This window comes from Vigna unguiculata, chromosome 3, assembly GCF_004118075.2.
Source record: "Vigna unguiculata cultivar IT97K-499-35 chromosome 3, ASM411807v1, whole genome shotgun sequence".
Lineage (NCBI taxonomy): Eukaryota > Viridiplantae > Streptophyta > Magnoliopsida > Fabales > Fabaceae > Vigna > Vigna unguiculata.
In genome coordinates this window covers 18988170-19014698 of record NC_040281.1, presented here as the reverse complement: position 1 = coordinate 19014698, position 26529 = coordinate 18988170, and the positions used below count along the sequence as shown (strand labels likewise).

Genomic DNA, 26529 nt, shown 5'->3' with positions numbered 1-26529 from the left:
GTTATAATTATAAATACCGAAGGTTATTAGGTTTTGGTTCTATAATATAGTTGCAAAATTGAGAAATTATAATTGTATTAATTTTTAATTGAAAAAGTTTGTAATGTATTGAAAAATTATTGAATTGGATTTTAATTATACGATTATAATTTCTCAATTTTGCAACCATAATTTTGTATAGAACCAAAATATAATAACTTTTAGTATCTATTAATTATAATGTTAATATTTATTATTTTTCGTATTTATTAATTCTAATATTATTATTTATTATTTATTGTATAAAGAAATTTATATTAATGATATTCATGAAGACTAGTAAGAAATTTCTTCTTTTAATTTATTTTTCTTTTTTTTTATTTTAATTATTTTCATATTTTTATATGTTATTATATTAATTAAAATTAATCTTATACTATTCCAGTTATTTGTCAATTATTGTATTGCATTTTTTTATTTCTTTTAATCCCATTTTAAATTTAATAAAATTATATCGATTTTATATTGTGGATTACAATGATCTTCTGACCCATTAAATCAATTAAAAATTTTGTATAGAAATCATAACAGGTACATATATAAATGTTCAGAAAGTCAAAACTTTATATCGAACAAAATAATAATTATTACAATTAGTATTGTCATGATCCTGAATATTCAGAATTATTAAATTCATTTATTAACATGATAAAATTGATATTTCATTTATAAACATATTTAAATTGATATTTCTTAATTTTTTTCCATTTATTAAAAAAACAAAATTCATTCATTAAAATATAACTTGTGCGTTTATACGTGTCAAAATTCTAGTTAAATATTAAGGATAATGATATTTTAACCCACTTTTTTTACCCACTTTTAATCTATCACTTTCATTATTTTTAGATTATCTATTTTAATTTTTTGTAGTGATGTAATATGATAATTTAAGAGTAATAAATAATAGGTTAAAAATGAATAAAAAAATGGATTAAAGGATACAGATATTAAATGTTAAAATCTGCTTTCAACAATAAAAGGATACAGATATTAAATGTTAAAATCTGCTTTCAACAATAACGCTATAGGTTAAAAACTAGTTTTGTTAACGAGATGACATCATTAAGTAAAATAATATGCTTTTGGACACGTGTCAGATGAGGAATGAGTGTTGTTGCTAAGTGCCAAAGCATCACAGAACAGTGATGATAACTATAGGAGTTGGGAGATATTAAACGAGAAATCAGAACAGAAAATAAAAGAAGAGAAAATAAAAGAAGGTAGTTAGGGTTTTGGTGCGAGAAAAATGGGGAAGAAGAAGTTGGAGATAAAGCGAATCGAGAACAAAAGCTCTCGGCAGATAACATTCTCGAAGAGGCGCAATGGATTGATGAAGAAAGCTCGCGAGTTGTCCATTCTCTGCGATGCGAAGGTGGCGCTCTTCATCTTCTCCAGCACCGGGAAGCTTTTCGACCTCTGCAACGGTGACAGGTAAACGCACAGAACTGTAAAGAGTAGTGAGTACACATATATCTTGAAGATTTGTTTCCATTCCGTACAACAGCATTGCATATAGAGTAATTTACTTGACCAGTTTCTTAGGATCCCTCACGTCGCACATGAAATTCATTAAATTCCATTTTATGCCTCTTCGTGTACTTTGATTTTTCGATGTGCTTGCTTTTCATTGGTTGAAATCTATAAATGGAAATGATGAATTAACGAAGCCTTAGATGTGGATTAGGACAAACAGTAGTTGCTGAACGGATAAGTTCGCGGTCACATATCTTGACTGCACCATCCTGCTGCCCTATTGTTTGATTTGATATAACTACTCTGCCACGGGAACTGACTAGTATACATCTTTTATTAAATTTTTGCACTTAAGAAAACGCTTAAATTTAAGGTATTCAGTGATTTTTTTTCCTTAAGAAAAAAATATTAAAAAGGTTATTTTTGGTTGTACGGATATCTCTCACGAAAACAGTGCCAAAGAGTGGTGTTTTGTTATTCAAGTAATCGATATCCAAACAACTATTCAATTGCTTTCTTCTATCACCACCCTCTTTTAAATTTTCGGGAAGGAAATTCATATTTTAACATCTTTTTAAACAAATGTTTAACAATGTTTTTAGTAATTAAATATTATATTTAGATGATAATAGTTAATAAGTAAAATTTAAAAGAAAATAATAATATATATAATGTTAAGATTGTTGAATAAAATATTAATGTCTAAATATCATAAATCTTTAACAAAAGCCTTTTGTAGGAACGACAATCAATGGATATAAAACTAATACGGTGGTAGTGAAATCAATTTATCGTATATTCATCTTGTAATATATTTTATATTTTATATTTATATATTGACTCTTTTTCACTTATGCTGTAGTTATCGTTTGCAATCAAATTTGTATCTAATACAACGCTTAGCTTCATCTTTCGAGGGATTAAAATATCAGTACTGTAAAACTAATTACAAGTTACCCGTAATATAATTTAAAGAGAATTATTACAAAGGTGATAGGTTCACTATACACATTAATTTAGGACAGACAATAACATATTTTTTATACATAGTGCATATATATATGATTTATATAAATAAAATTATTAAAGAATAAACCGTATATATTCACTGTAAACAGTTTAATACACTGCCATTATGTCTAAAAAAGTATCATACATATAAATTTGTTGACTTTTACCATCATTATTTTAAAAATTATTATTACGTTATAAGATCTTATATTAAGAAAAGTATAAACTAATATGGTTATCAAAATGTAACATCCCATCTAAATAATAACATAATTAAATGAAATCTTACACCGGATAAAATAAATCTTACACCGGATAAAATAAAGAGTCAAGCTGTGGAGTATAAGGTCACTCCTTACAGTTATCGGAGGTACTTAAAAGAAAATACTAAAGCTCACTACAATGCCTACAACCCAAAAGGAGTAAAAGACAGATCAGACTCATCCGGATACATATAACCTGGTCGGATTCAGCGGATGCTTGCACTTGTGGTGATACCTCTGCTCACCTCCGAGCTGCTCACCCCCGAGTTATGCCGAGTTATGTGTTACAAGTGTTACAATAAATCAATTCCCTCATACACAAGGTTAGTCCTTGATGAGTTTCAGGCCTCCTACTACTCTTACCATAGGAGTCAGTCCGCTCTAAGTGAGACTGACTGACTCCTTATAGTGTCAGGATGCAACCCTTACTTGAATCCTTACCAAGTTATATAGATGGGGCACCACCATGGACACCCACTAACAGGGGCCATGGAATTACGTCCTGACCACTGAAGCACGACCAGGAAGTCTCACCTAGAGACTCGTGGATTTACGTACTAACAACATACCAATCACATTCCAAACAAACAAATAATATTGATCATTCATTTAACACCTCACACCATCCTTTTGTAACCCATCCTCATTCATATTCCATGTTAATTTTATACCATCTCATTCTTCCCAATTCGGGGATATAGAGCTTCACCTCATACCAATACTATGCCATCAATGTAACATTATTGTTCATATCGAATTCATGACCACATATATAACCAACCATTTCATTGAAATCGCATGCCAAGATTTATCCAAGTTCATCATTCACAATCCATGAGTCACATCACTCATGCAGATTCATTCATCTCATATTTTATAAATGCATACCAAGACATACATATATCACAAAATAGTATTCATCCCAAATAAATGAGTGTCAACGTTTAAGTACTTGCAATTCCATACAATCAAGCACAACTCACAACCATAATTCTTACACCAAAATTCCCAAGAAAATTTATTATCACGAAACCAAAATCATTGCAGTAATGCATGACACATTTCTCAAGCTTCAGACATCTAATCGACGATCCAACCGGTCAAACCATAAAATAGCATGTTATTAACCACTTGTCAAAATTTGAGCTCAATCCAACGGTTAATGAGTCGGGAAAGTCAATTTTACTAAAACTGCACATATTAGAAAAACACACAGTCGTTGGGTGACTGTGCGACGCATCAGAATACGAGAAATAACGTCAAATGTCACAGTTTCATGAATATTTGAACCCCTAACTCAAAAATATACCAAAACCCCCCAATCTTTTCTCATATTTCACAAAACATTAATAACATAAAATAGAAATAACGTGAAACCTTAGCTTCCCTTATCTGGAAAAGGGACAAAGGAGATTGGATTAAACCACGAAAACAACTTAGAAAGGCTAGGTTCGAGAACTAAACGGGAGACGGAGGTTGAGCTCACTTGAACTTAGATAGATTTCCAAACCCTAGCAGAGGTTATGTGGAGAAAATATGGGTGAGTTAGGACACTGATTTTTTTTAAAATGACTTACAATTGAGGGACCTTGACTGCTTTAGGAACCTTGACATCCTATGGATCAACCCTTTAGGCCCAACAGTTTGATCCTTAACATTAGGATTACTTAATAAAAGTGGGTCTTATAAAATGAATATTTGTTTGTCAAGAGATATGGATCATCTTTATTGATTATGAGCGTTACAATTGCATGATATTTAAGGTGTATACTGCAGCAAAAATATGTACGGATACTAAGATTATGTTTCAACAAACTTTTTCATTAAAGCTAATAGGAAAATAAATAGTACAAGGAAATAATTGATTTATTTCGAAGTTAACGTACAAGTTACAAAAAATAAAAAATAATTTTTAGAAATTAGTTCATACATAAACTAATTTTAATTTTTGGTAATCCTCATTTTTTTTACCTTATGTAAAAGTTTTTATAAAGAAGATTGATTAAATATGCAACCACTAATCAACTTAGTAATCAGTTTCGTGAGCAGAGGTAGAAGCCCAACTAATTAGTTTTATTCTATTGAACATCTACAAATTATACAAATTAACCTTGTACCAGGAAATTTCGTATTTTTTTAAGACACATTGAATTTAAATTGGTTTTATTTAATTTTTTTTTATTTTTAATATTTTTGTTTGATAAGGCAATCCAAATTTAATGAATTCTAAATGTATTTATTAGATAAAGTATTTCATTTATCACTAAATTAAAAAATATACTTACATATTAAATAATATTTTAAATTTAAAAATTACCGGTATTAATGATTTTTTGTAGTTTATATTTTTAGTTGATTGTGATTGATGTTATTTTCTAGTGAACGTTCTTTAAGATTTTATCATTTTATATTTGCAAAAACTTTTTCTCAGTTTATGTAAAATGAAATTATTTTTAAGTTATGAAATGTTAGATAAAAATCAAACCTAAGTAAGATAGAATCGAGTTAGGCTCATACAAGGTTGAATTGATCTTGTTAGGTTGGAGTGAACTTAAGTCAAGTGAGTTGATCTAGATCCATGTTAAGCTGAGTTGACCTGAATCTAGGTTGAGTCGAATTCATGTGGACCAAAGTGGAGCCAAGTCGATCTGGATCCAAGTTGAGTTGAGTCGTAGCAACCCACATTCAATTGAGTCATGGCGTGTCCACGTTCATCCGAATCGGGCCGACTCACGTTTGTCCAAGTTGGGCTATGCCCAAGTCGATCCTGGTCCAATCAAGAACAGATTATGTTCAAGTTGAGTTAACTTGGTCTGTACTAGTCAAGTCGAGTCAACCTTGGCATAGGTTAAATTGAGTTGAGTTGGAAGTCAGACCTAGTTGAGGTGAAATCATGTTCAGACGAGTTAGGGTAGGACCATGTCAACTCAAGTTTGGTCTACTCCAACTCTGATAATGTCCAAGTCGGGTTGGGTCCAGATGAAACTGAGACAAATTGAGTTAGGTTTAGCCTATTCAAGTTGAATTTTTATTGGGTTAAGGCAACTGTTTAGGATCATGTCAATCTATGTGGGTCGTCGAGAACTTATTTTCAGTTAAATTTAGTTGATGTTATTTTCTGTTGACTTTTTTTCTATTTATGTTGGTTGAAAAATCTCTTAGTAATTAATTATAAAGAAAAATATCATTGATTGAAGATTGTATGAACATTGTTGACCAATAGATAGCTCTTACAAATGTCATGGTTGAAGAATAAGTTTCTTATTGTTTATTAAGAAAATTTTGATTAACATTGATCAAGAAATATATATTGGTTCAAATTAGTGAAAAGTAAATTTTATAATATTAAATGAAGAATATTGACCAGAAGATTTTTGACTTGTGTCAGTTGAAAAATTATCCCATGACATTCAACATGAATAACCTTAACCCATGTTAGTCAAAGATAAGTGATCAACATTTGACTGAAAATAATATCAACATAACAACTTCAATTGACACTAACAAAAAAAATTATATCGACATTTATTAAAAAATATCATTGATGTTATTATAAAATCTTAACTATGTCAATTGAGAAATAAGTTTAACTAATGTCAATTGAGAAACAATTTTAATGTATATAAAAAATCAACATTAATAATCTTGATAAACTTTTATATGAAGTAAATTTTAATTGAAATCAATTAAAACATGATGTCAAATTAACAACGCTTTAATAAGGTTGAGATAATGATATCTAATTGAAGTTGAGTACACAATATCTTGAGTGACAATACCATAATCAAAGTTGAGCAAAGAACAAAATATGAGACATAAATATAAATAATTGGAAAAAATTTGAAAATTTGAAAATTGTAATTTTGTACTTTTAAATTATCAAATTTCCTTTTATACATTTTTATAAATTTCAACTTTTTTAAAATTTTATTAAAATTATTTTAAATTCTCTTTAAAAAAAATCAAGTTTTAAAATTATTTTTCTAAATTATGAAAGTAGAGGTGTTACGTTTTCATGCCCTACGTTTCATGCCCTGTGCTGTAGAATCCACAGAACGGGGAAAAGGTTTGCATATTTATTCTATTAATTTGCTCGATAGAGTTTGGACATTTTTATAGAAGGATGGTCTTAGGGGAATTATGTCATATTATGGTTTCACTATTTGGCTTTTTCAGGCTGTACTTTCATTTATTTTGTTGTAATTTTGTAGATTTCACTGAGTTTGAATTTCTTGTGCTGCCACTTAGTCATTTAATAAAATATAAGTTATTTGACTTATAAAAAACACTACAAAATAAGATGAAGTAAACGCAAAAGGCAAGACATAAAGCGGGAAATTATTAAATTCGACGAAAGGAAAGTCAAGTCACAAGTAAAATTACTTGTAGTAAATCTAATCAATGGTTAGATGAAGACACTTAAATAGTTTATGGGCTTGTAACGTCAATTGTTACATGAAGGATTTTTGTTTTCAACACCCTACAAATGGCTTCCTACACCAACAAAACTTTGGGACAATTTATCATGTATGTTGTGTGTATAACTTCTTTCGTATCCTTCTTTGTAGCAAAAATTTCTAACGAGTGAACTTGTAATTTATATTTTCCTTTTAGAAAAATGAAATTCATGTTAGGAATCACTATAAAGTCTAACATCTTATCTAGGTTAACACCTAAAAATTCATTATTCATTTGTCATCACACAAAATCATGGAGCCTACACCACACCCATGTAAAGACAAACCAAGAAACACTTCCTGTTAAACAAAACCAAATATAGGAAAGCTAATACTATTGTGAAAAAAAATCCAAAATAACAAAATATGACAACAAGATACCATTTAAAGTCAATTTTATTCTCATTCCTATATTAGATAATTTATCTGCACGATGATTTCTTTCTGAAAGATATTTTTCATCTTCCTCTAAGAATCTAATGAACCATCAAATGAGAGAACTGGCTTGACACACTAAGGATGAAACATGTTCAATCCGAAGCCATATAAAAACTAATAGTTCAATAATAATTAATGGCATGAATAATTCCCATGATCTCAATATATAAGGAATTTTGAATCTCTTAGAAGAGAAACTACCAATATACTTTTCCTTAATACCTCAGCATAAACAGTAATACTGTACCAACCTCGATCGAGCAGTTCTATCAGTATTCACTTTGATCCGATTCATATCTGGTAACCTCCATATTACTTGAATAGAAGAAGTAAATTTCTCAGACTGAGATTTAGAACTTTTTATCATTTAAAAATCTTTGAAAAGACTTTTGAATCATCAAGTCTAATTGAATTTTTTTTATATATAAAGACAATTATATTTAAGAAACTATAAAAGGATAAGAGAAAAGGAAATTGCATAATTAATTTTTAAATTATTCAAATTAAACTTATATCTAATATCAATTTACTCATAATTATGAGATTGTTTGAACTACCTTGGTAATTTATATAACAATTTTGTGTGTGACACATTTAATCACACAACATAAGAACTAGAATCGCTTGAACACCTTTCGAGAGATAAACCTAATGCACAAAATACATTTCATTGAATGTAACAGAAAACATAAAAGTTTTGGAAGAATATCCCCTACCTGATGTGATGAATATCCAATTATTAAAGTCAAAGATAAAAGAAACTATATTTGTCAAATTTTGCCTCAAATAGAGAATTTTCTCAAAAATATGTGAAATCGAATAAATTTTCACTTCTTGGGGAGTTTCTGAAAGAGTATATTCAGTAATATCAAATTCAATTATTATAACAGGGCACTTAAATCAATTTATAGAATTTAAGTGTAATTATGAAAATAAAACTGGACCAATCTAATCTATTTTTTCTCCATTAAGTGCAAGTTTAAACATATAATAATTAATTATGTTGAAAATAATTGATAAATATGTGAAAGGGTTTAAAAATCAATTTCAAGATAATCAATAAATATTAAATATAATTGATTATATCACTAAAATGATCAATATATCATTCTTTGTTCCCATACAAATGATTCATTTATTTTCTTATTTTAAGTCAAGGACTTATATAGATTTCTTAATGTCTTACAATTTCAACTAATTTATGGTTGATTAAGGTACAATAAATAATAAGCATAAATATGAAACATCAATGAAAAGAATGACAATAAAACTATATATAAATACAATTAAAATATACTTTCGATTATTACGTATAATAATTTCAAGAAAGAAGAATTTAATCAGTCATAGTGTTGAATAACAGAATCTATAAAAAAAATAAAGAAATGGAGACTGAAGTCATGGACGGAGTCTTATTATCCTCAAAATATTTGTTGAAAATAAACAAAATCCTCAAAATATTTTTTGGAAATCAGTTATTATAATTAATAATTAATCGTTATTATCCAACAAGCATTGTAAAAAACAAAAAAAACTAAACTCTATAAAATTTTACAAAGGAAAAAGAATTCCACGACTAAAGAATTCTACTTGAACTTTATAAAAAAAAGACGGACTAAATAATTTTATAGCTCTCTACCTATAGAGCTTGTTGGATGAGACATGATATCAAAATATGTTATTCTTTGATCCATGTTTTCTTTAATAATTTTAATTAATTAAAAACACATTTTTAATTGGTTAAAATTAATTGAGTTGGTTTTCTTTATTTATTTTAATCAATTAAATAACAGGTTAATAAAACTTTTGATCTTTTAACCAATTAAAAACTTATTTTTATCTGTTAAAGTGTTTATGCATGTCAATCCAACAAAGCTAAAAACATTTTAATTGGTTAAATTAAATGTTCTTCCTTTCATTAACTTTCATGTCTCCAACATTAAACCCTTTTACTCTAGAATTTGGATTGCTAAGGTAGTTTCGACAATAAGGGATATAATGAAAATATTTACTGATTGATTGTCTGTATTAACAAATTCAATCACATAATCAACTTTTCGGATATGATCATAAATAAAAAGGACGTGTATTTGTTTTATTCTTGAATGCTATATAGCGTTTTAGTGAAATAAATTGCACTTGTGTTATCACTTTTACGAGGAATGTGATCCAATTTTAAGCTATGATCAAAATTTTGTTGCTTCAACCTCAAAATTTAAGCACGACAACTTTAAGTTGTACTACAATTAACTTAATTCTAGATATCGTAACATTAATTGGTTTTTGCATGTAAAAAACTTAAATTACTTCCTAGTAAATTACAAGTACCACAATTGTTTTTTCTATCTAGTTTACATCAATCAAAGTTATAATGAAAATATCCAAACATATTATGTTACGAAAAGATTAACCTCTTTATATGAGGATCCAAATTTCCTTATCAAACGCCTCTTAAAGTTTGATACCTAACACGGTGAATTTGAAACTCTCCCTTCATACGAGGAATTTGGATTTTCTGATGTTTTTTTTTTTGTTGTTTCTCTATTGTGCCTTTATAATACACTGATTACCACTAATTTTGACGTTTTAAAATATATTAAAAAGATATTTAAAATACCAACACAATGTATTTTTAATGTTCAGCAGAGGACAACATCAAAAAAATCAGTAGAGAATTTGAACTCTCATAGGAGTAAAAGCCTCAAAGATGTTCAAACTCGAGACATAGGATTCGTTGCAAAGCGTTGATACTATTGTTATGAAAATGTTAACTCATTCATACAAGGATCCAAAATTTTTTATCATAATAAATGTAACCATGGATACCTCAATCCAACATTCATAGTTCCTTTGAGATATTTTTAAATTATTTTTGTAATAGAAATATGTTATTCCTTTGGACGAGACTCAAATATAGCATACATTACACTCTAAATATTATATCTAGTATGATAGCAGTCAAATATGACAAAGGGCCAATTAGACCTTTATACTTGGTGGAGTTCAAAGGCTTACCTTTTTCATCATTATCAATATGGTCGTTGGTGGGCATATGTGTGCCTCTTTGCAACTTTGCGTGCCCTATTTTCTTAGGAGATCTTGACAATATTTGGATTGACTAACAATATTTTCATTACATGAACTCAAATATATGTCGGTAGATTAGGTTCATTCAACATGGTTCTAAGAAGTTCTTCCAATGATTTATTCTTTCTTTCACAACAACACCATTTTTTTATAATGTTCCAAGTCCAAAAATAAATTATGCCTAATTTCGTATTTCTCATAAAAATATTTAACTCATCATTTTGAAAGTCAACCCATGATAACTTATAATAGTGATAATATTGCAGCCTTTTTCATTTCTCAATACATTAACAAGTCTTTTAAAATGTTTAAATGCACCACTTTTTGCATATTTCGATGTAAATTTAGAGAAATATAAACTATCACTAAAACATAAAACAAATCAATTTACATAATTAAGAACCAAACAATCCTTTTATTACAGTTCTCTAAAGATTCATATCCATATTTAAACAATTAATCGATTCAATTTATTAACCAAATTAGCTATAAAAATTAAATATCATCTAATTCAATCAATATTCAGTTATCAAATCAACATTCAATCAACACTTATAAAGGTACTAGGTGCATTGGTCAAGTCAAAAGGCATGACTAACCACTCATACAGTCCAAACTTAGTCTTGAAGGCAGTTTTTCATTCATCTCCCTCTTTGATTCTAATTTGATTGTGTCCAATTTTCAAGTCTATCTTGAAAAATATGGTGGCACCTTATAGCTCATCAAGCAAGTCATCTAACCTAGAAATGAGATGTCTATACTTTATGGTTATGTTGTTTATAACCACTTAGTGAGCCAATCCAATTGGCTCATTTATCAGCGAGTCCAAAAAATTTGAACCCAACTCACCACAGGTTAGTAGGTTAAACAGGTTGGCTCATTTAATTAACAAAAAATCAATTTTTATCTTCAATCCCAAAAGGAATAAATTACAATTTTGCACATTATACATAAGTAGTTTTATTTCAAATGTTTGTGCATTTCCAATTACAAATAATATACACCCCAAGTAGAGAGAAATCTCCTATAAATGTCGGTGGAAAGCACTTTATAAGTTCTTCTTCAATGCCACATGTAGTTGTAACAACTACATCAACCTGAACATTACAAAACACATGCGAAAAAAAAAAGACTTAATAACTTGACTTGAATTTACTATATAACCATGATGGTGTTAGGTGCATGAAGTGAAAAGGTAAGGTTGTACGAAGAAGCATCCAAATCCAATTAGTGAGTGTTTTCTTTTTCATTTACAGGTTGGTAAGCCAACTTGACTCGTCACGGGTTCAACCTAGGTCCTTAGTGGGCTAGGTCAATTTCTTGCTCGTACTGAAATTTGCAATTTTTTCTTAACCCAACTCGACTCGAACCTATGGTAGACCATGTTGGCTCATGGGTTTTAACCCAGTTTGACAACCCTAATCATGATGCCTTTCTCCTTGGCCCGTTTGCCTTGCCTATGTGTCACTTGTGCCATTTCGCATTCTTTTTGGTGTGCATGTGTTTTTGGTCCTTATTGAATTCTTTAGGGATGAGAGGTAAGAGTGTGATATTTTTGCATTGGAAGAGGAAGGTAAATTTGTTAGACTAGCCATTATGAAAAATGTGTTTATCAAATTGCCATAGCCTCCCTGACAAAATGTGTGTAGCTTCCATATGCATAACATCACATAATACCTCATCTTTACAAGTTCCTATTAAGAAGTTGATGAGGACTTATTTTGAGACTTTTATTTTACCTTCCTCACTAAGCCATGATATTATATGGCTTGGCATGAGAAATGGTTTTTAAGCCAAGCTTAAGCACCACCCTTGTGCTAGCTACATTCATACAACCGCCACCATCTATTATGATGAAACATAACTTGTTATTGATAAGGTACCTTGTATGGAAAATGTTTTCTCTTTGAGAGTACTTAAACTCTTTGGGAACTTGTCCTAGCATGTGCCTTATCACTAACAAGTCTCCTTCACTTGGTTTAATTTCGTCCTCACTTGAAGAGAAAGAAGAAGTGTGGGAGGAAGAACTATTAGGGCAAGGGAGAGAAGAATGTTCACTTTACATCTCCTTTAGGGTTTATGGTCATAGTTATTTTGGTAGGAGAATTTAAAGCTATGTCTCCATACCTTAAGAATTTAAAACATTTTATGGAACCTAACCTTGAAACTTGAGAAGAATTAGGAGTGTTTTGAGAGGCCCTAGGCAATTTGGTCTTAGTAGGTGGGTCGTGGGAGTTCTTGGAAGGAAGCTTATCATGTTTTTTTTTTTTTTCATTTCCTTTCCAACTATTATTGTAGTAGTCATCGTATGAGCTACTCCTCTTGGCCTCATTTTTTTTTCTTAGTTGTGTTTCAACTTTGAGAGCCAATTGTAAAACTTTGAGAGCCAATTCATAAAACACTACTACATCTTGAATTTTCCTACTAAGCCCACTTACATTATGAAACACACAACAACCGTCCAAAGTTTGTTTAATTTGTACTTCATGAAAGCTAAGTCTTGAATCTTTTAGTTCTTGAGCCTATTTCTCTCTTATATGAATCTATCATAACTTCATAAAAAGAATGTCAATTTCAAACATCAATGTTCATAATTATATTTTTTCGCATTAACATATTAACTTATATATTGGCTTAATTTAATTTTAAGTACTTCAAAAATTTGAGTATTTTCAACGTATCATTTTATTGAGTGCTCAATTTGTTTTTAAATTTTGTTTTAAGTATTTTGTTGTTTGAATTTTACCATTAAAAAGATTCATGATTTTTAGTTTTATTTTTCCGTCTTCGGCTCACTGATTAACTCATTCTTTCCTCTCTAATTTCTCCAACTCATTGGTTAGCTCTTTAACTTAATTCTTCGATATAATTCTTCAAGTTTTTGAATTTTTGTCGTTGAATATGTTAGTTCTTTCTCTTGCTCGATTCAGAGAGAACTTGGTTTGGTATCATTTGATTTTGTTCTTTTCTCCTATATTCAAAATTTACCTATTAAAAGAAACATGTGTGCAAAATATATATATATATATATATATATATATATATATATATATATATATATATATATATATAAACAAGAATGGAAATGGAAACATGTAAATCGGACATAGAATGCATCATGATAACCAAAATAGAAGAAAATATTAAGTAAAATGAAGGAAGTCTAGAAGAGGGATGAAGGTTATGGTGAGGCACACCACTTGATCTTCAAGCTCAAGATTGGGGAAAAGATGGAGGTTATGGTGAGGCACGCCACTTGATCTCCAAGCTCAAGATTGGGGAGAAGATACCCTCGAGAAGAGCTATCATAAAAATGGTCATATATAATGTATATAACTCCAAATATTAACCCTTTTACAAGTATAAAAGAACTCCTTTTATAAGTGATGTAGGGGGAACTCCTTGAAAAGCCACAAAGCTAAAGGCAATATGGAAAAAACACAAAAACATGTTCTAGAAGCTAAGTCAACTAAAGGTGGCATCTTGGTATGGAGGGTGACCTAACGTGGTCACCAAGCCTACAAATGGTGCAACATTGTCCTTCTAGAATAGAAGGCCAACCTTGCTTCCAAGCTCTTCAATATGCACTTATGGTGTGCAGTCCCAAGTACAAGCCTATTCTCTACTCCAAGTAGTGTTATCCTCCTCCAAGGTGATCCTAGCTTGTCCTACAAAAAACAACAAAACAAAAGGGTCAACAAGTCAACTCAAGTAAGTCAACAAGGTCAACTCAACTCAAGTCAACAAAAGAAAAGTCAACATAAAGAAATGAAACAAAGACAAAGATGATGGGCTAGAGGCCCCCTACTAGGAACGTTGATGACATACCTCTAACCAAGCAACCTACAACCAAATTTATGGCTAGGAGGATACAAGAAGATTGAGCTTTCTTTGAGCATGACAGACCCAAGTTAAAGTTCATCTGGGCTAAAAAGGATGTGAAGACCTAACTTAGGACTCTATAATTTCTAAATATTAGACTAAGGTTTAATTTTGGGCTTTGTATTCCGAGCCCAGTAGTATAGAATTTTCTTTGAGCCATGTAATTGGGTCAAGATGGGTTTGTAGGCCTAAGAAGTGTTTTAGACCAAGAAGAGATGGGCTTTAGATTGGGCCTAGGAGTGGGACGCATAAGAATTAGTGTTTTTACCCTAAATTTGCAGTAATCTTAGAGATCAAGCTTCTCCTTATGCACCAAGGCCAGAAGCATGTGACTTGCTTAGGTGGCAAGTCACACTTTGTGCATTCACTCATTTTGGCTCCAAATACAACATTCTAGATCACTTTTTCCTCCCATTTTTTGGAGACACCTAGCTCTCTTTTATCCTATAAATAGAACACCTTAGGTCATGTAAAATCATTCATGAATATAGTAGAGTTATGATGTTGAGATGACAACAGACTAGTCTCTTTTTGTGAATCAACCTAGGCTAGAATTCCCCTTAGTGGCTTCATCTAGCCTTCTTCCTTGATTGTTGGCCTAATCTCATATGAGAGCTTCATTCCTTCACCATAACTAAGCCTTCTCCTTTCCATTACTTTTTGCTTCTACGACTTCAACCTTTATTGATTCCCTCCTTTAATGTGCATGGCTTCATAGCTTGAAGATGGACTAATCAAAGGTTTTCCAATATCTCATGAGAAGTCATAGACTTATCAATAACACCATCAATATTCATCATTTCATTCATCATAATACAAATGAAAATATAAAACACCACGAAGTTCACCTTTTAAGACATACAACCACCATTACAACATGCACATAAACATAAACAAGAGAATAAGGTTAGCTTCCCTTACCTAAACAGGTTCTCCTAATGACACTAGGTAGCTAATGGTTGCTTACTCTTCCTTAGAAGCTACTTGTGCTCTATCTTCTCACAAGAACTCTTAGAACTTGAAAAGACAAGATGAGGGGATGAGTGAAGAGAAAATGGAGACATGACACCTTATATTTGACCTAATGTGGCTCGACCTCTAGCTTTCTAAATGAGAAAGTTTGCAATTGCAATGTGTTTGCTCCTTTGTCCTAGCAGAAACCTACTTCATACCATAGTGTAAGTTTGTGCCTGACATTGTCTCTGTGGCAACGTATCAAAATTGCAATTCTTATGTCCCCAACCAAATCTCCTATCTTGTTCCTCCACGTGTCCTCCCAGGGTTATGAACACTCAACCTCAACATTCAAATGGGACTTAGCACCCTAAGCCCATGCAACTTCTCGAGGCGTAAAACCTCACTTAGCACATGCTTCCCTCTTATAGAGCTAGAGCACCAATCACTCACCTTGGCATCTAACTCCCTTGTGAGCGTCTAATGCTCTTGCTAGAGCTAGGCGTCTAGCAGACCATGCGTCTAACAAACCTAAGGGGTAGCCTAATGTTGCTTTCTAACTCTCAACCCATGCCCCTAGTCTAAGGTTCACCTAACGTCGAGTATCGAATATCTATTACTTTAAGGTATAAGGTCAATATTCATTGGACTACAACCACTATTAGCTAAACATTGAGTAATATTTACACTCCAAACACTCTTGCTTAAACATTGAGTATTCCTTGGACCTAACCACTTTGACTGAACATCGAGTACTCTTTGAATGTCCAACAACTCCTAGCTAAACATTAAGTGTTTTTTTAACATACAACCACTCATTGGCAAACATTAAGAATTCTTTGAACACTTGATCACTCCTAACTAAGAGAATATGATAAACAAAAAAAGCTTAATCTAAATTACCACAAGGTTCGCTCATTAAAACAGAGTTAATTTCCTAAATTGAATATAAGATCAAGAATACTCTTTTAGATTGTTAATGAACATAAAATTGTTCTTGCTCACAAACTATGGCTTGAGGATTGCTAAGGATTACAGTAGATTTGCTATTGTTCTCATGGTCATTATCATCATCAACATTTCTTCTTTAAAAGATCATCTATATATAAAGATTGAGAAGAAAGAAGAAAAAATTGGTACGTTGCAAATTATTTTGGAGTCATTATGATGTTTTGGGAAGTTCTTTTTGCTTACGCCTTCGGAGTTAACCTTACTTCATCATCCTTCTCGCCATAGTTTCGACATTGTCGTTAGAGATTATAACGACAACGACAAGAACAAAATCTAGTACAAGGAGGAAAGCTCCATTGCGATATTGTTCTTGCCAGTGTTTGGTGAAAGGCATGACTGAACGGAGCGTTGAAGTCTTAATTGTGTCTTTGTGACAGATGCACCTATCTTTGAAGCTTGCAGACATAGGTGTTGCAATGGGCATTGCAGGCATCACATTGGTTGACGATATACCAATGCTCCAGTGGCAACGACGTCTAGAGTGTAGTTAGGATCTCGACGGAGATCACCACATGAGGTAAGGCAATGAGATTTGTTAGAAGTCCATATCGACTAAAGATAAGGCGATTTCATAGTATATAAGTGGGGTGCAAAACTCACCTTATAAGTCGATTTTGTGGGGTTGAGTTAGACTTAAATTCTACTTCATTAATATGGTATCAAAGCCTGGTTAAAACCTATCCTAGCGAGATTCTTGAACATATTGTTCCACCCGCTATCAGGCCGCTATCAGACCACCCATTTCTAGTCTCACGCACGAAATGTATATAACTCGGCGTGAAAAGGGTGTTGGAAGTCATACATCGATTAGAGATAAGACAATTTCATAATATATATAAGTGGGGTGCAAATCTCATCTTACAAGCCGATTTTGTAGGGTTAAGTTAGACTTAAAGTTCACTTCTAATAAGATTGTAGTAGAATTTCCATACTTGCAAATTTCATATATATCGAAATCAATTATTCTAATGATCATAAATGTTTTAAGAAAATGAACCTATTTTTCACGAGGTCTACTCACCATATACTTCAGTATGGAATGCTTAACTTGTTTGAAATGCTTTAATTTTCAAGAATTTATAATTGAGTGTGTTGTTGATAATGTACATGTCAACCATAGCTAAGAACACTAACATAAAAAAGGCTTTTTACGTATGCTATTTTTGGCGTTTTACGTCTGTGGTAGGTTAGACATTATATCGAGAGACGTAAATTTACATCTGTTGCATTTATGACAGACGTAAATTTACGTCTGTTACAAAAGTAACAAACATAAAAAAATTTTAATTTTTTTCAGATCTGCATCAAATTTGTTCATCTCCTCCTCCTTTGCTTCTTTCTTTTTCTCCTTTTTCTTTTCTTCTTTTTTCTCTCCTTCTTCTTCATATGATAATGTAAAATTACACAAAAACATAACACATCTAACATAAACCAATCTTTATGAGAGAAAACACAGAAGAAAAATGCAAAAACCAAGCTTTTGGTATGGAGAAACACCATTGTTGTTCGTGTCGTCACTATAGTTGGGTGAAAATACTTTCGTCGTCGCTCCTCTTGGAAGGAGACCTTCCGTCGCATCGCCGTTGCAGTTGCACATAGCACTACTATTCACTACCCTTGCACAAAATGGGAGGGTTTCAACGTTTCAGGAAACAAAAATGGAGAACCATGTGAATGGAGGCACACAAAAATGGAATCAAAGAAAAAACAAACCTTTGAAATTGCTTGATAATTTCCTCCCTTGTGCGCACCACGAAAACCAAAACAAATTAACCCTTTCGCGCAGTCGAAGCCACGGGAGAAGAAGATTTGAAATATAAATTTTAACGTTTACGTCTGACGTCACCAATCAGACGTAAATTTACGTTTGACGTCACCAATCAGATGTAAATTTACGTATGACTTTACCCAGTCAGATGTAAATTTACGTCTGACCATATGACGTCAGATATAAATTTACGTGTGACCTTATGCAATTAGACGTAAACTGCGATATTTACATCTGATCCTAGGGCGCAAAACGTAAAAATTTGATCACTTATTTACAAGTTTGCAACCGATCATTTTTAATGTCTGATTCCTCTGCATTAGACGTAAAATCGTAGACGTTAATTATGTATTTTGTGTTAGTGGAAAGCTGTTGGTTGGAAAACTCAAGTAGTTAGAGAATAGTCAACAAGAAAGACATAAATGCAAAGTATAAAAGAGTTTAAAAATCTTTGGTACTTGGCCACAAAAGTGGAGATAAAAAATAAAGTCAGGTGGTATAGCCATAATAACATATGGAAACTGTAACAATAAAAAATAAGAAAGTCCATATAAATTATAATATTAGAATTTCAAATATTGTTAATCTTCTTGAACCAATTTCTATCATCATGAATTTTTCTATTTAAATTTCATTATTAAAACTAAAGTTCGATGAATTTAATGTTTGACTCAGTTTGGACGAGGTCCTGCAACGATATTGGCATTACAAAGGAGTGAGTGGTGTTGACTCAAAGGTATAAAGCTTGTCATGTATGCCAAATGTATTACTCTTTATATACAAGACAAAATAAAAATCCAAGACATAGCTGCAATAAGAACATCTAGAAGGTTATAACAATAGACATATATGAACCAAAATGTCTCGTGAGTTGAATAGGTGAAATTTGAATATGAAATGTTGGGATGATATGATATATTTCTTAATGTTACTACATTAATGGTAAAGTTCTATGTGTTTTTTTTTTCCTTTCCTCTTTCTTTCTAAATGAAAATATATGCTTTATTTTACTTAGCTAAGCCAAACTTATATTTTAAGTTCTACAAGTCTAAAATGTGGCTGATCAAACGAACGTGATGCACAAATATTTTTGTTTCAGCCTTTTATGGAATTATTTGAAGCAAATGCAAAATGTAGAAGTGATGCGTGGAAAAGAAATGTGACTTTGTAATCATTATTATTATTATTACTATCATTTGGTCGCAGGAACGCCACATTAAAATTGCAGAGATTTTGTATGATGCAACGTTTTCTGAAATGGTGAAAAGGTGATGATTTGCCTTTGTCTTCCTGCAAGTTTAAGGTATGAACGAATCACTGATCTAAATTTGATTGCAGGCGATATGGTGTTTCTGAACTTGAACATCTTTGTCTGACTAACCTTATGGAACTAGAGAAATTCATTCATACTGCTCTTTCACAAATCAGATCAGCAAAGGTTTACACTCTATTCTGAGAAACAACTTCAATTCATTAAGTGTATTAACACCATTTTATCTTTCACAAAAAAATAAATTAAATAAAAAGTTATTATTCTAGGAATTTGATGCTAGTATACATTCTTTATGCTATGGGTTTCTTAAAATGATGAAGTCACTTTAGGTAGCAAGCATCATTTGAATCATTCCTCAATGAAAAGTCTTGTACAGTAATTTACTCGATGTAGAATTGGTCATAATTCGCAAGAAACTACTTTATTTTTGCCAATACTTTTAAGAACAGTCGGAAGACGTGAAACCTTTCTTGAACTCTACATGATAACTTAGGCTATGTTTTTGGTTGTTGTTTGGGATGCTCCAAATTTAATTTGGAGGGTAAATTAAATTTTTTGATATGTTTATTATTTTCAAAAGTATTTTTGCTTGATAAACTTTTGTTTCTTTTCTAAACTTTAATCCCAACATTCAATTGAGATTTTTTGAACGTTAATTTTAAGAACGGATACTCGTTTCTTGTTATAACACTCTTATCACAACAACAAAAATATTTTATTAGCAATTAATTTTAGTGACCAAAAGTTGTTAATCACTATAGTGACAAATTTAGATATCAATTTATAAAATTAAAAATTATTAATTGATCACTAAATTGGTCACTAATTATTTAGAGAATAATTTAGAAACTAATTCATTTTGGTAGCCAAAACTCAAGTACTAATTCTTAGTGACCAATTTTCTTTGGTAGCCAAAATTAAGGTAGCTAAATTTTAGAAACCAAATTTTTCATTCATAATAGTGACTATTTTAGTAACCAATAATTTTTTATTTTGTAAATTGGTAACTAAATTGGTTACTATAGTAACTAACAAATTTTGTCACTAAAATTGGTTACTAATAAAACATTTTCTTGTAGTGTATAATATTTTTTGCATTAATTATTTTGAAACTAAAACACATCTATAATAAATGAGAAATTGTTGGAGATCCCACATCTACTATATATAGTAAGTAGGTATAAATCTCACCTTATATATCTCGGTTTTGTAAGGTTGGCTAAGACTTAAAGTCCATTTCTCAACATGGAGTCATGAGTTTTGTAAGGTTGACCAAGACTTAAAGTACCACACATGTATGAACAAAGTCATTACACATAAGAAAAATTACAACACTAACCTCTCTTCAAAAAACACCACACAATGTTGATTCTAGTCAGCATGCCAAAATGCTCCTTTTCATCCCTTGATTGTAATTGTGACTTTAATATCACTTTTGATGACAACCTTCTTGACCCAAAAGTGTCTTAAGTGGTACTGGTCAAAGCATATAAAATTTATTTCCATCAAACATGATCTTAAACTAATGTGTTTCAAGTGATAACTCTGGTTTGATTGGGAAAAAATACACACTAATGGAATCACCCACTTGCACCTATTGACAATCCACTTTTAGGGGTATTTTGGTCATTAAAATATTAACTTTTGTATTTGTAAAGAAAGAGAGAGATCGAAGGATAAAATAGTAGACGTAAAGTGTGTAAAATGTTTTGGTTGTCAAAATAATAGTGTCCTTTAGATGAAAGTGACAAATAATTACCATAGTTAAACCTACCTATTTACCTTCACGAAGCCATCTCAAAAGTGTCTCACTTTCCAAGGTAAATTATAAGAATTGTAACCCACCTCAAATTGTGTACCACTTTGCAAATGAATTAAAATACCTCCATTCGAGAACTACAAAAATTTGTAACACTATGATCATAAACTCATCGCCATAAGATTTTGGGTTAAAGGTGGTGTTAATCCCTGATGCGTGGGTTGAACTCATGTCTCATTGGTGTTGTATCTTTCTAGTGATCCTCTCTAAAAAAACTCAACAGTGATATCAGAGCCGAAGGTTCGTGTGGTAACCGACTTAGACGAGTCCTTGTATGATGTGAACTGCATCATGGCTCAAATGGAGGAGGAGGACGAACACACTACTTTGTTGCAGTTTCTAAGTAATTAGTTTGTTTAAATAATGGCCCAATCATTTGTAAAAATAGATGACCACATTATGTTTTGGGTTAATCAATTAATGGGTTTTAGTTTGGTTTTATTTCAAGTTGTAATAATGGTCAAATTGTCGACTTAGTATCAGCTTGTGGGAGACCAAGAGGATGCATAGCTAAATGCTTTTGGGTTGCCACAATTTCAGTTATAATCAACTATTAAGTAGTGAGATTATTATTAGATTAAGTGGGAGGTAATTGCATACAATAGGTCTTTTGTAATTCTGATGGTTAAAGTCTATATATAAGCTGAACATTTTTTGTCAACGAAGACATGTTGAGTTTTATTCATAAATATTAGAATTCATCTTTAGGTGACTTTTGGGTTATCACAATTTCAGTTACAATCAGCCATTAAGTAGTAGGATCATTATTAGATTAAGTGGGAGGTAATTGCACAAAATGAGTCTTTTGTAATTCTGATGGTTAAAGTCTCTATATAAGCTGAACCATTTTTATCAAAGAAAACAGATTGAGTTTTGTTCAGAAATATTGGAGTTCATCTCTTTTCTATCTTAGTGAGAATGATTCTCCTAAGTTCTTGAGTGATTCAAGAACCCTTTGTTGTATCAAAGGACTTTTCCATCCTTTGTGTGTTGCCCTTTTGGAAGAGTGATTATTTCCTTCCACCTTTCATATTCACCTCTTATTCTTTCTTCTTCACCAAATTTTTCAGAAAAAACCCCAATTTTGCCCAGATTTATCTCGTGGCCATAACTCTCGTTCTACTCGTCCAAAATTGGTGATTTTTAAGCCTAAACTAAAGTTCAGAATGTGAACTTTCATGTCGTTTTGGAATCATCTCAATTGGAGGTTTACAACATGATATATCGTTGATCCTAAATTATTGTTCAAACTGAAATTTCAGCTACTTTCCTATTTATCATTTCACAAATTTTCCAAGTTTCCTACAAGGTTCTAACCCTAAAGATCATATGTCAACCCTTGTGTAAATGGGGTTCACATCACTGTATCAAAAGTTTTCCTGATCGTAGGTCAAGTAAGCGTGTTCCATTTAGATGAACGACAATACAAATAAGGGATACTCGTGACTTAAAATGCTTTCACTCGAGGGGGAAGTACCAATGTTAAGGGATTCACACGGGTTGGGAATCCAAGTGTGAGTTAGGTGTTGGGAATCCAAGTGTGAGTCTAAGTCCAACATTGAGTAAAAATGAGAAAGTTGAGCACCATATAAGGATGAAGATCCATAAACCCATCACCTTAAAGTTTTGGGTTGAAGGTAGTATCAATTTCTTATATGTGAATTGAACTCATGTCTCATTGGTGTTGTATTTTCCCTGTGATCCTTTGTCGAAAGACCCAACACTATATTCTAAAATTTACCTCTTAGTGAGTCCATCTTTTACATTTATTTTGAAAAATTGAAGTGTTCTCTAAAGATAACCTGGGACAAACATCATTAGCTTACATTTTTCTAATTTAATGATTTTGGGTCAGGCCTTGTGCACTTTTTGAGAATAATATGGTTTCGACCTTCTCTGTTTAGGTCAACCGATCTAACCCACAGTTTAAGCTTTTGAGGTGAGTATATTTCTTGTAAGGTACCAAATCCTTTTAGAATCCATGGTCAAGTTTTCAACTATTGTTATGCGTTCTTCATAATTAAATGAAAGTTAAACCAAAATACTGCAGGGGCTAAGCACAAGTTTTCTAGGCGAATTTTGGTTGCACTTTAGCTTAATTTCCCTAAACAGATTTTAGACATTGTTTTTAGAAAAAACTGTTTCTTTTAACAAAATAAGGTATATTATTGTTTAGCTTTACTTCAAGGACAAAAGGCTTCTGGTGGAGTGTCGTGTTTGATATGAATATCAAAATAAATTCAGGTAATTCTTGATTGATTATTTTTTTTTTCTCTATTCAAGTCACCCAAAAACATTATTTTCGGGGTGAAATATTTATAGTATGAAGATCCTTTCAATTCTAGTGATGGTGTTGTATGTTTGTGTAAGAGATTCATATTGAACAACTTTGTAACGATATATACCTAACTAGTATCCCCACTCTGTTGCAAGCTTTATTTGTGAGTTTAACTGTTTGCCAAGTTCTTTTTTTCTGTTAACTAAATAAAGGTCTATTTTAGAAAAGACATTCTCTCTTACACTATTGAAGTATCTGTGGTGAAAATTTTACCAAGCCTTGTAAATTATGGCAGTTGTAGCCAGGATAAGAAGTTTTAAAATTGCATTTTAGGGTGCAGTTATTCTCGTTATCTCCACCGTTTTATATTTGAGACAGAGTTGTCTAACTCAAGATTTTTATGCAGATGCGATTGATGATGGAATCCGTAGATAATCTTAAGAAAAGGGTATGCAATTGTTGAGAGTAATTCCAGTTCCTCGTATTGAATATGACAATTAAGGTTTATTAAAAAATGAACATATGATGTGAAGAACCGTTTCGCACTCATATGCAATTACACAATTGTTCTGTTTTTTTTTTGTCCAAATGTCAAAATGGAGTCTCATAAACAGTAGATCAAAGTTCAATTATGGTTTGTTAATCTTTTCGTTTCTTTACATGTTTTGTTGCTCCAAACAGGAACATACACTGAGAAAAGAAAACGAGCATTTGCATAAACAGGTAAAATGTAATATAGAAACATTTTAGAGCATAATTATGTTTGACTCAATTTTAAAAAATAAAATTGAGGTAATTACACTTTACAGGTTTTTATAGAATAATAGTTTTTTCATCTGCTGCAGATTAAGGCAATGGAAAATGCTAACTGTGTAAGCAACATGGTGACACTGACTATAGACTGTGATAAAACAGATATGGAGGCAGCACAACTCTGGAGCCAACTTGCACTCAATCCATGAGAATAACTGCACCTCCTAAATTAAATAAATAAATAAATATATTCTTCTCTTATTTATATTGGGTTGAAACATGGAGGAAGTTTGGTTCAGAAATTTAGCTACTATAGTTTATGCCTTATCAATTCATAAGTGGCATACTAAATACTATCAATCATTACTTTTAAGGCATATTTTCTGAAAGCTGAGCCTCTTTTCGCTATAACGACCAGGGAAGGTAATAATATATTTTCTTCTAAAGCTACATATGCAATCATCTCCAACTTGAAGCTATAAATGGAGGAAGTATATTTGTAACCGTTTGGCCATGTCAAGTTAAATGAATAGGCTAAATCTATTTAAGATAAAAATAATTTTCGAATTATGTCAAATTTTTTAAAAAAAATAGGTTTTACAATTTGAAAATTACTTTTAACTTTAGATTATATAATTTAAAAATAAATTTTAACTTTTGAATTATACAATTTAAAATTTATATTTTCTAAAAAAATTAGATTATCACGATCTAAACAAAAAATAGTATTTAGATTATAAAATTGAAATATTAAAAGGAAAACGATTTGATGACTATTATTTTTTACCACTTTTTTTTACTACCTAACGTGGCAGTATGTTTTTTATTTTAAATTCTTTTCTCAATGTATATTTTAGTTGTCCAGTCTGGTAGAGGAAAAGTAAAACCGTCAAACGCGTGTGGTGGGAAAAATTCACATTCATTTACCTCCATTCCTCCAAACAAAACCATTGTTCCTTTTTATGTAAAAATTTTTCATTGTTGTTTTCTTGAACTTTCCATTTTTGGACTCAAATTTACCCAATCTCTATCCCAATTGTGGAAGTTCCCATTTTCGATCTCAATCCTTTGCTATCATTTTAGAACCTTAATTCCATTCTATTGCACTCACGAAGACACCCACCAAATGTGTGTGTTTAGGGAGGTTTTATTTTGCTTTCTTCCTAACTTTTTGTCGACAATCGATAAAGTTCCCTTTTGGTTTAAACTCTACAACCCATAACCTCAAAGTTTCAAAAACAAACCTTCATATTAGTGTCAAGTTTACAATTCCTAATTGAAGACTTTAGGTGTTCATATTTTTTCGAGGTTCTCGTATGGCATTGGGGGATTTTTGGAGACAAAGGGTGTTATCCGTCTTCTACAAACACGAACACAACTGAGATTAATGACCCAACGTTCCATTGGGTTCACGTTCTATAATAGACGCTTTGAATAGATTTTTTAAAAATACATGCAAAAGAAAGATGGAACTTGCAATGTGATGGAGAATTGACCCACGAGAAGAGGGAGTAGATACCTTTTGAGATTGACTAAGACAACAAAGTGGGAGAGCTTCCTTTCTCTGGTTGTATAGCAAACCGTACATAAGGAGAAACGGGAAAAAGATGAGATGTTGGAGAGGAAGAGAAAAGAGAAAATGGGAGAAGTTCAAAACGTGAGGGTGTTAGTTTGTGGTGCTGACTTTTGTATTTTAAAAGAAAGGAAACGGAGTTTTACATTGAAATTTATATTATTAGTGAAAGATAAAAATAATAAAATAATTATTCTAATTTAAAAAAGAGTTAGATAAATTTTAAAAATAATTATGTACACTAGAAAAGAAATCCTTTAGATAAAAATATAGAACTGTATACATAATTTATTTTATTACTTGTAAAAATTATTTATAATAAATAATAATTATCTTTTCATTTTACTAATTTTATCATTTATGAAAAATTATTTATAATAAATAAAAATTATCCTTTAATATTAGAAGAGTTAAGAAAAAAGTATTTGTTTTATGATTATTTTTTCA

The 26529-nt window shown here is 31.2% G+C and overlaps 1 protein-coding gene across 1 annotated transcript; it reads left to right on the top strand.

The window, feature by feature from the left end:
• Positions 1-1214: 1214 nt before the first annotated feature.
• LOC114177467 (MADS-box protein FLOWERING LOCUS C-like) lies at positions 1215-24927 on the top strand. Its single transcript, XM_028062834.1, has 7 exons — positions 1215-1473; positions 19062-19122; positions 19593-19654; positions 19725-19824; positions 24163-24204; positions 24438-24479; positions 24602-24927. Exons 1-7 carry the CDS (start codon positions 1289-1291, stop codon positions 24716-24718), a joined length of 609 nt encoding a protein of 202 aa, XP_027918635.1. The 5' UTR covers positions 1215-1288; the 3' UTR covers positions 24719-24927.
• Positions 24928-26529: the final 1602 nt, after the last annotated feature.

Excerpts from the sequence above, each read along its gene's own strand:
- LOC114177467 (XM_028062834.1), top strand. The coding sequence starts at position 1,289 with ATGGGGAAGAAGAAGTTGGAGATAAAGCGAATCGAGAACAAAAGCTCT. Across the intron at positions 19,123-19,592 it reads TGAGTGGTGTTGACTCAAAG|GAACGCCACATTAAAATTGC; the intron begins GTATAAAGCTTG and ends ATTTGGTCGCAG. Across the intron at positions 19,825-24,162 it reads CACAAATCAGATCAGCAAAG|ATGCGATTGATGATGGAATC; the intron begins GTTTACACTCTA and ends ATTTTTATGCAG.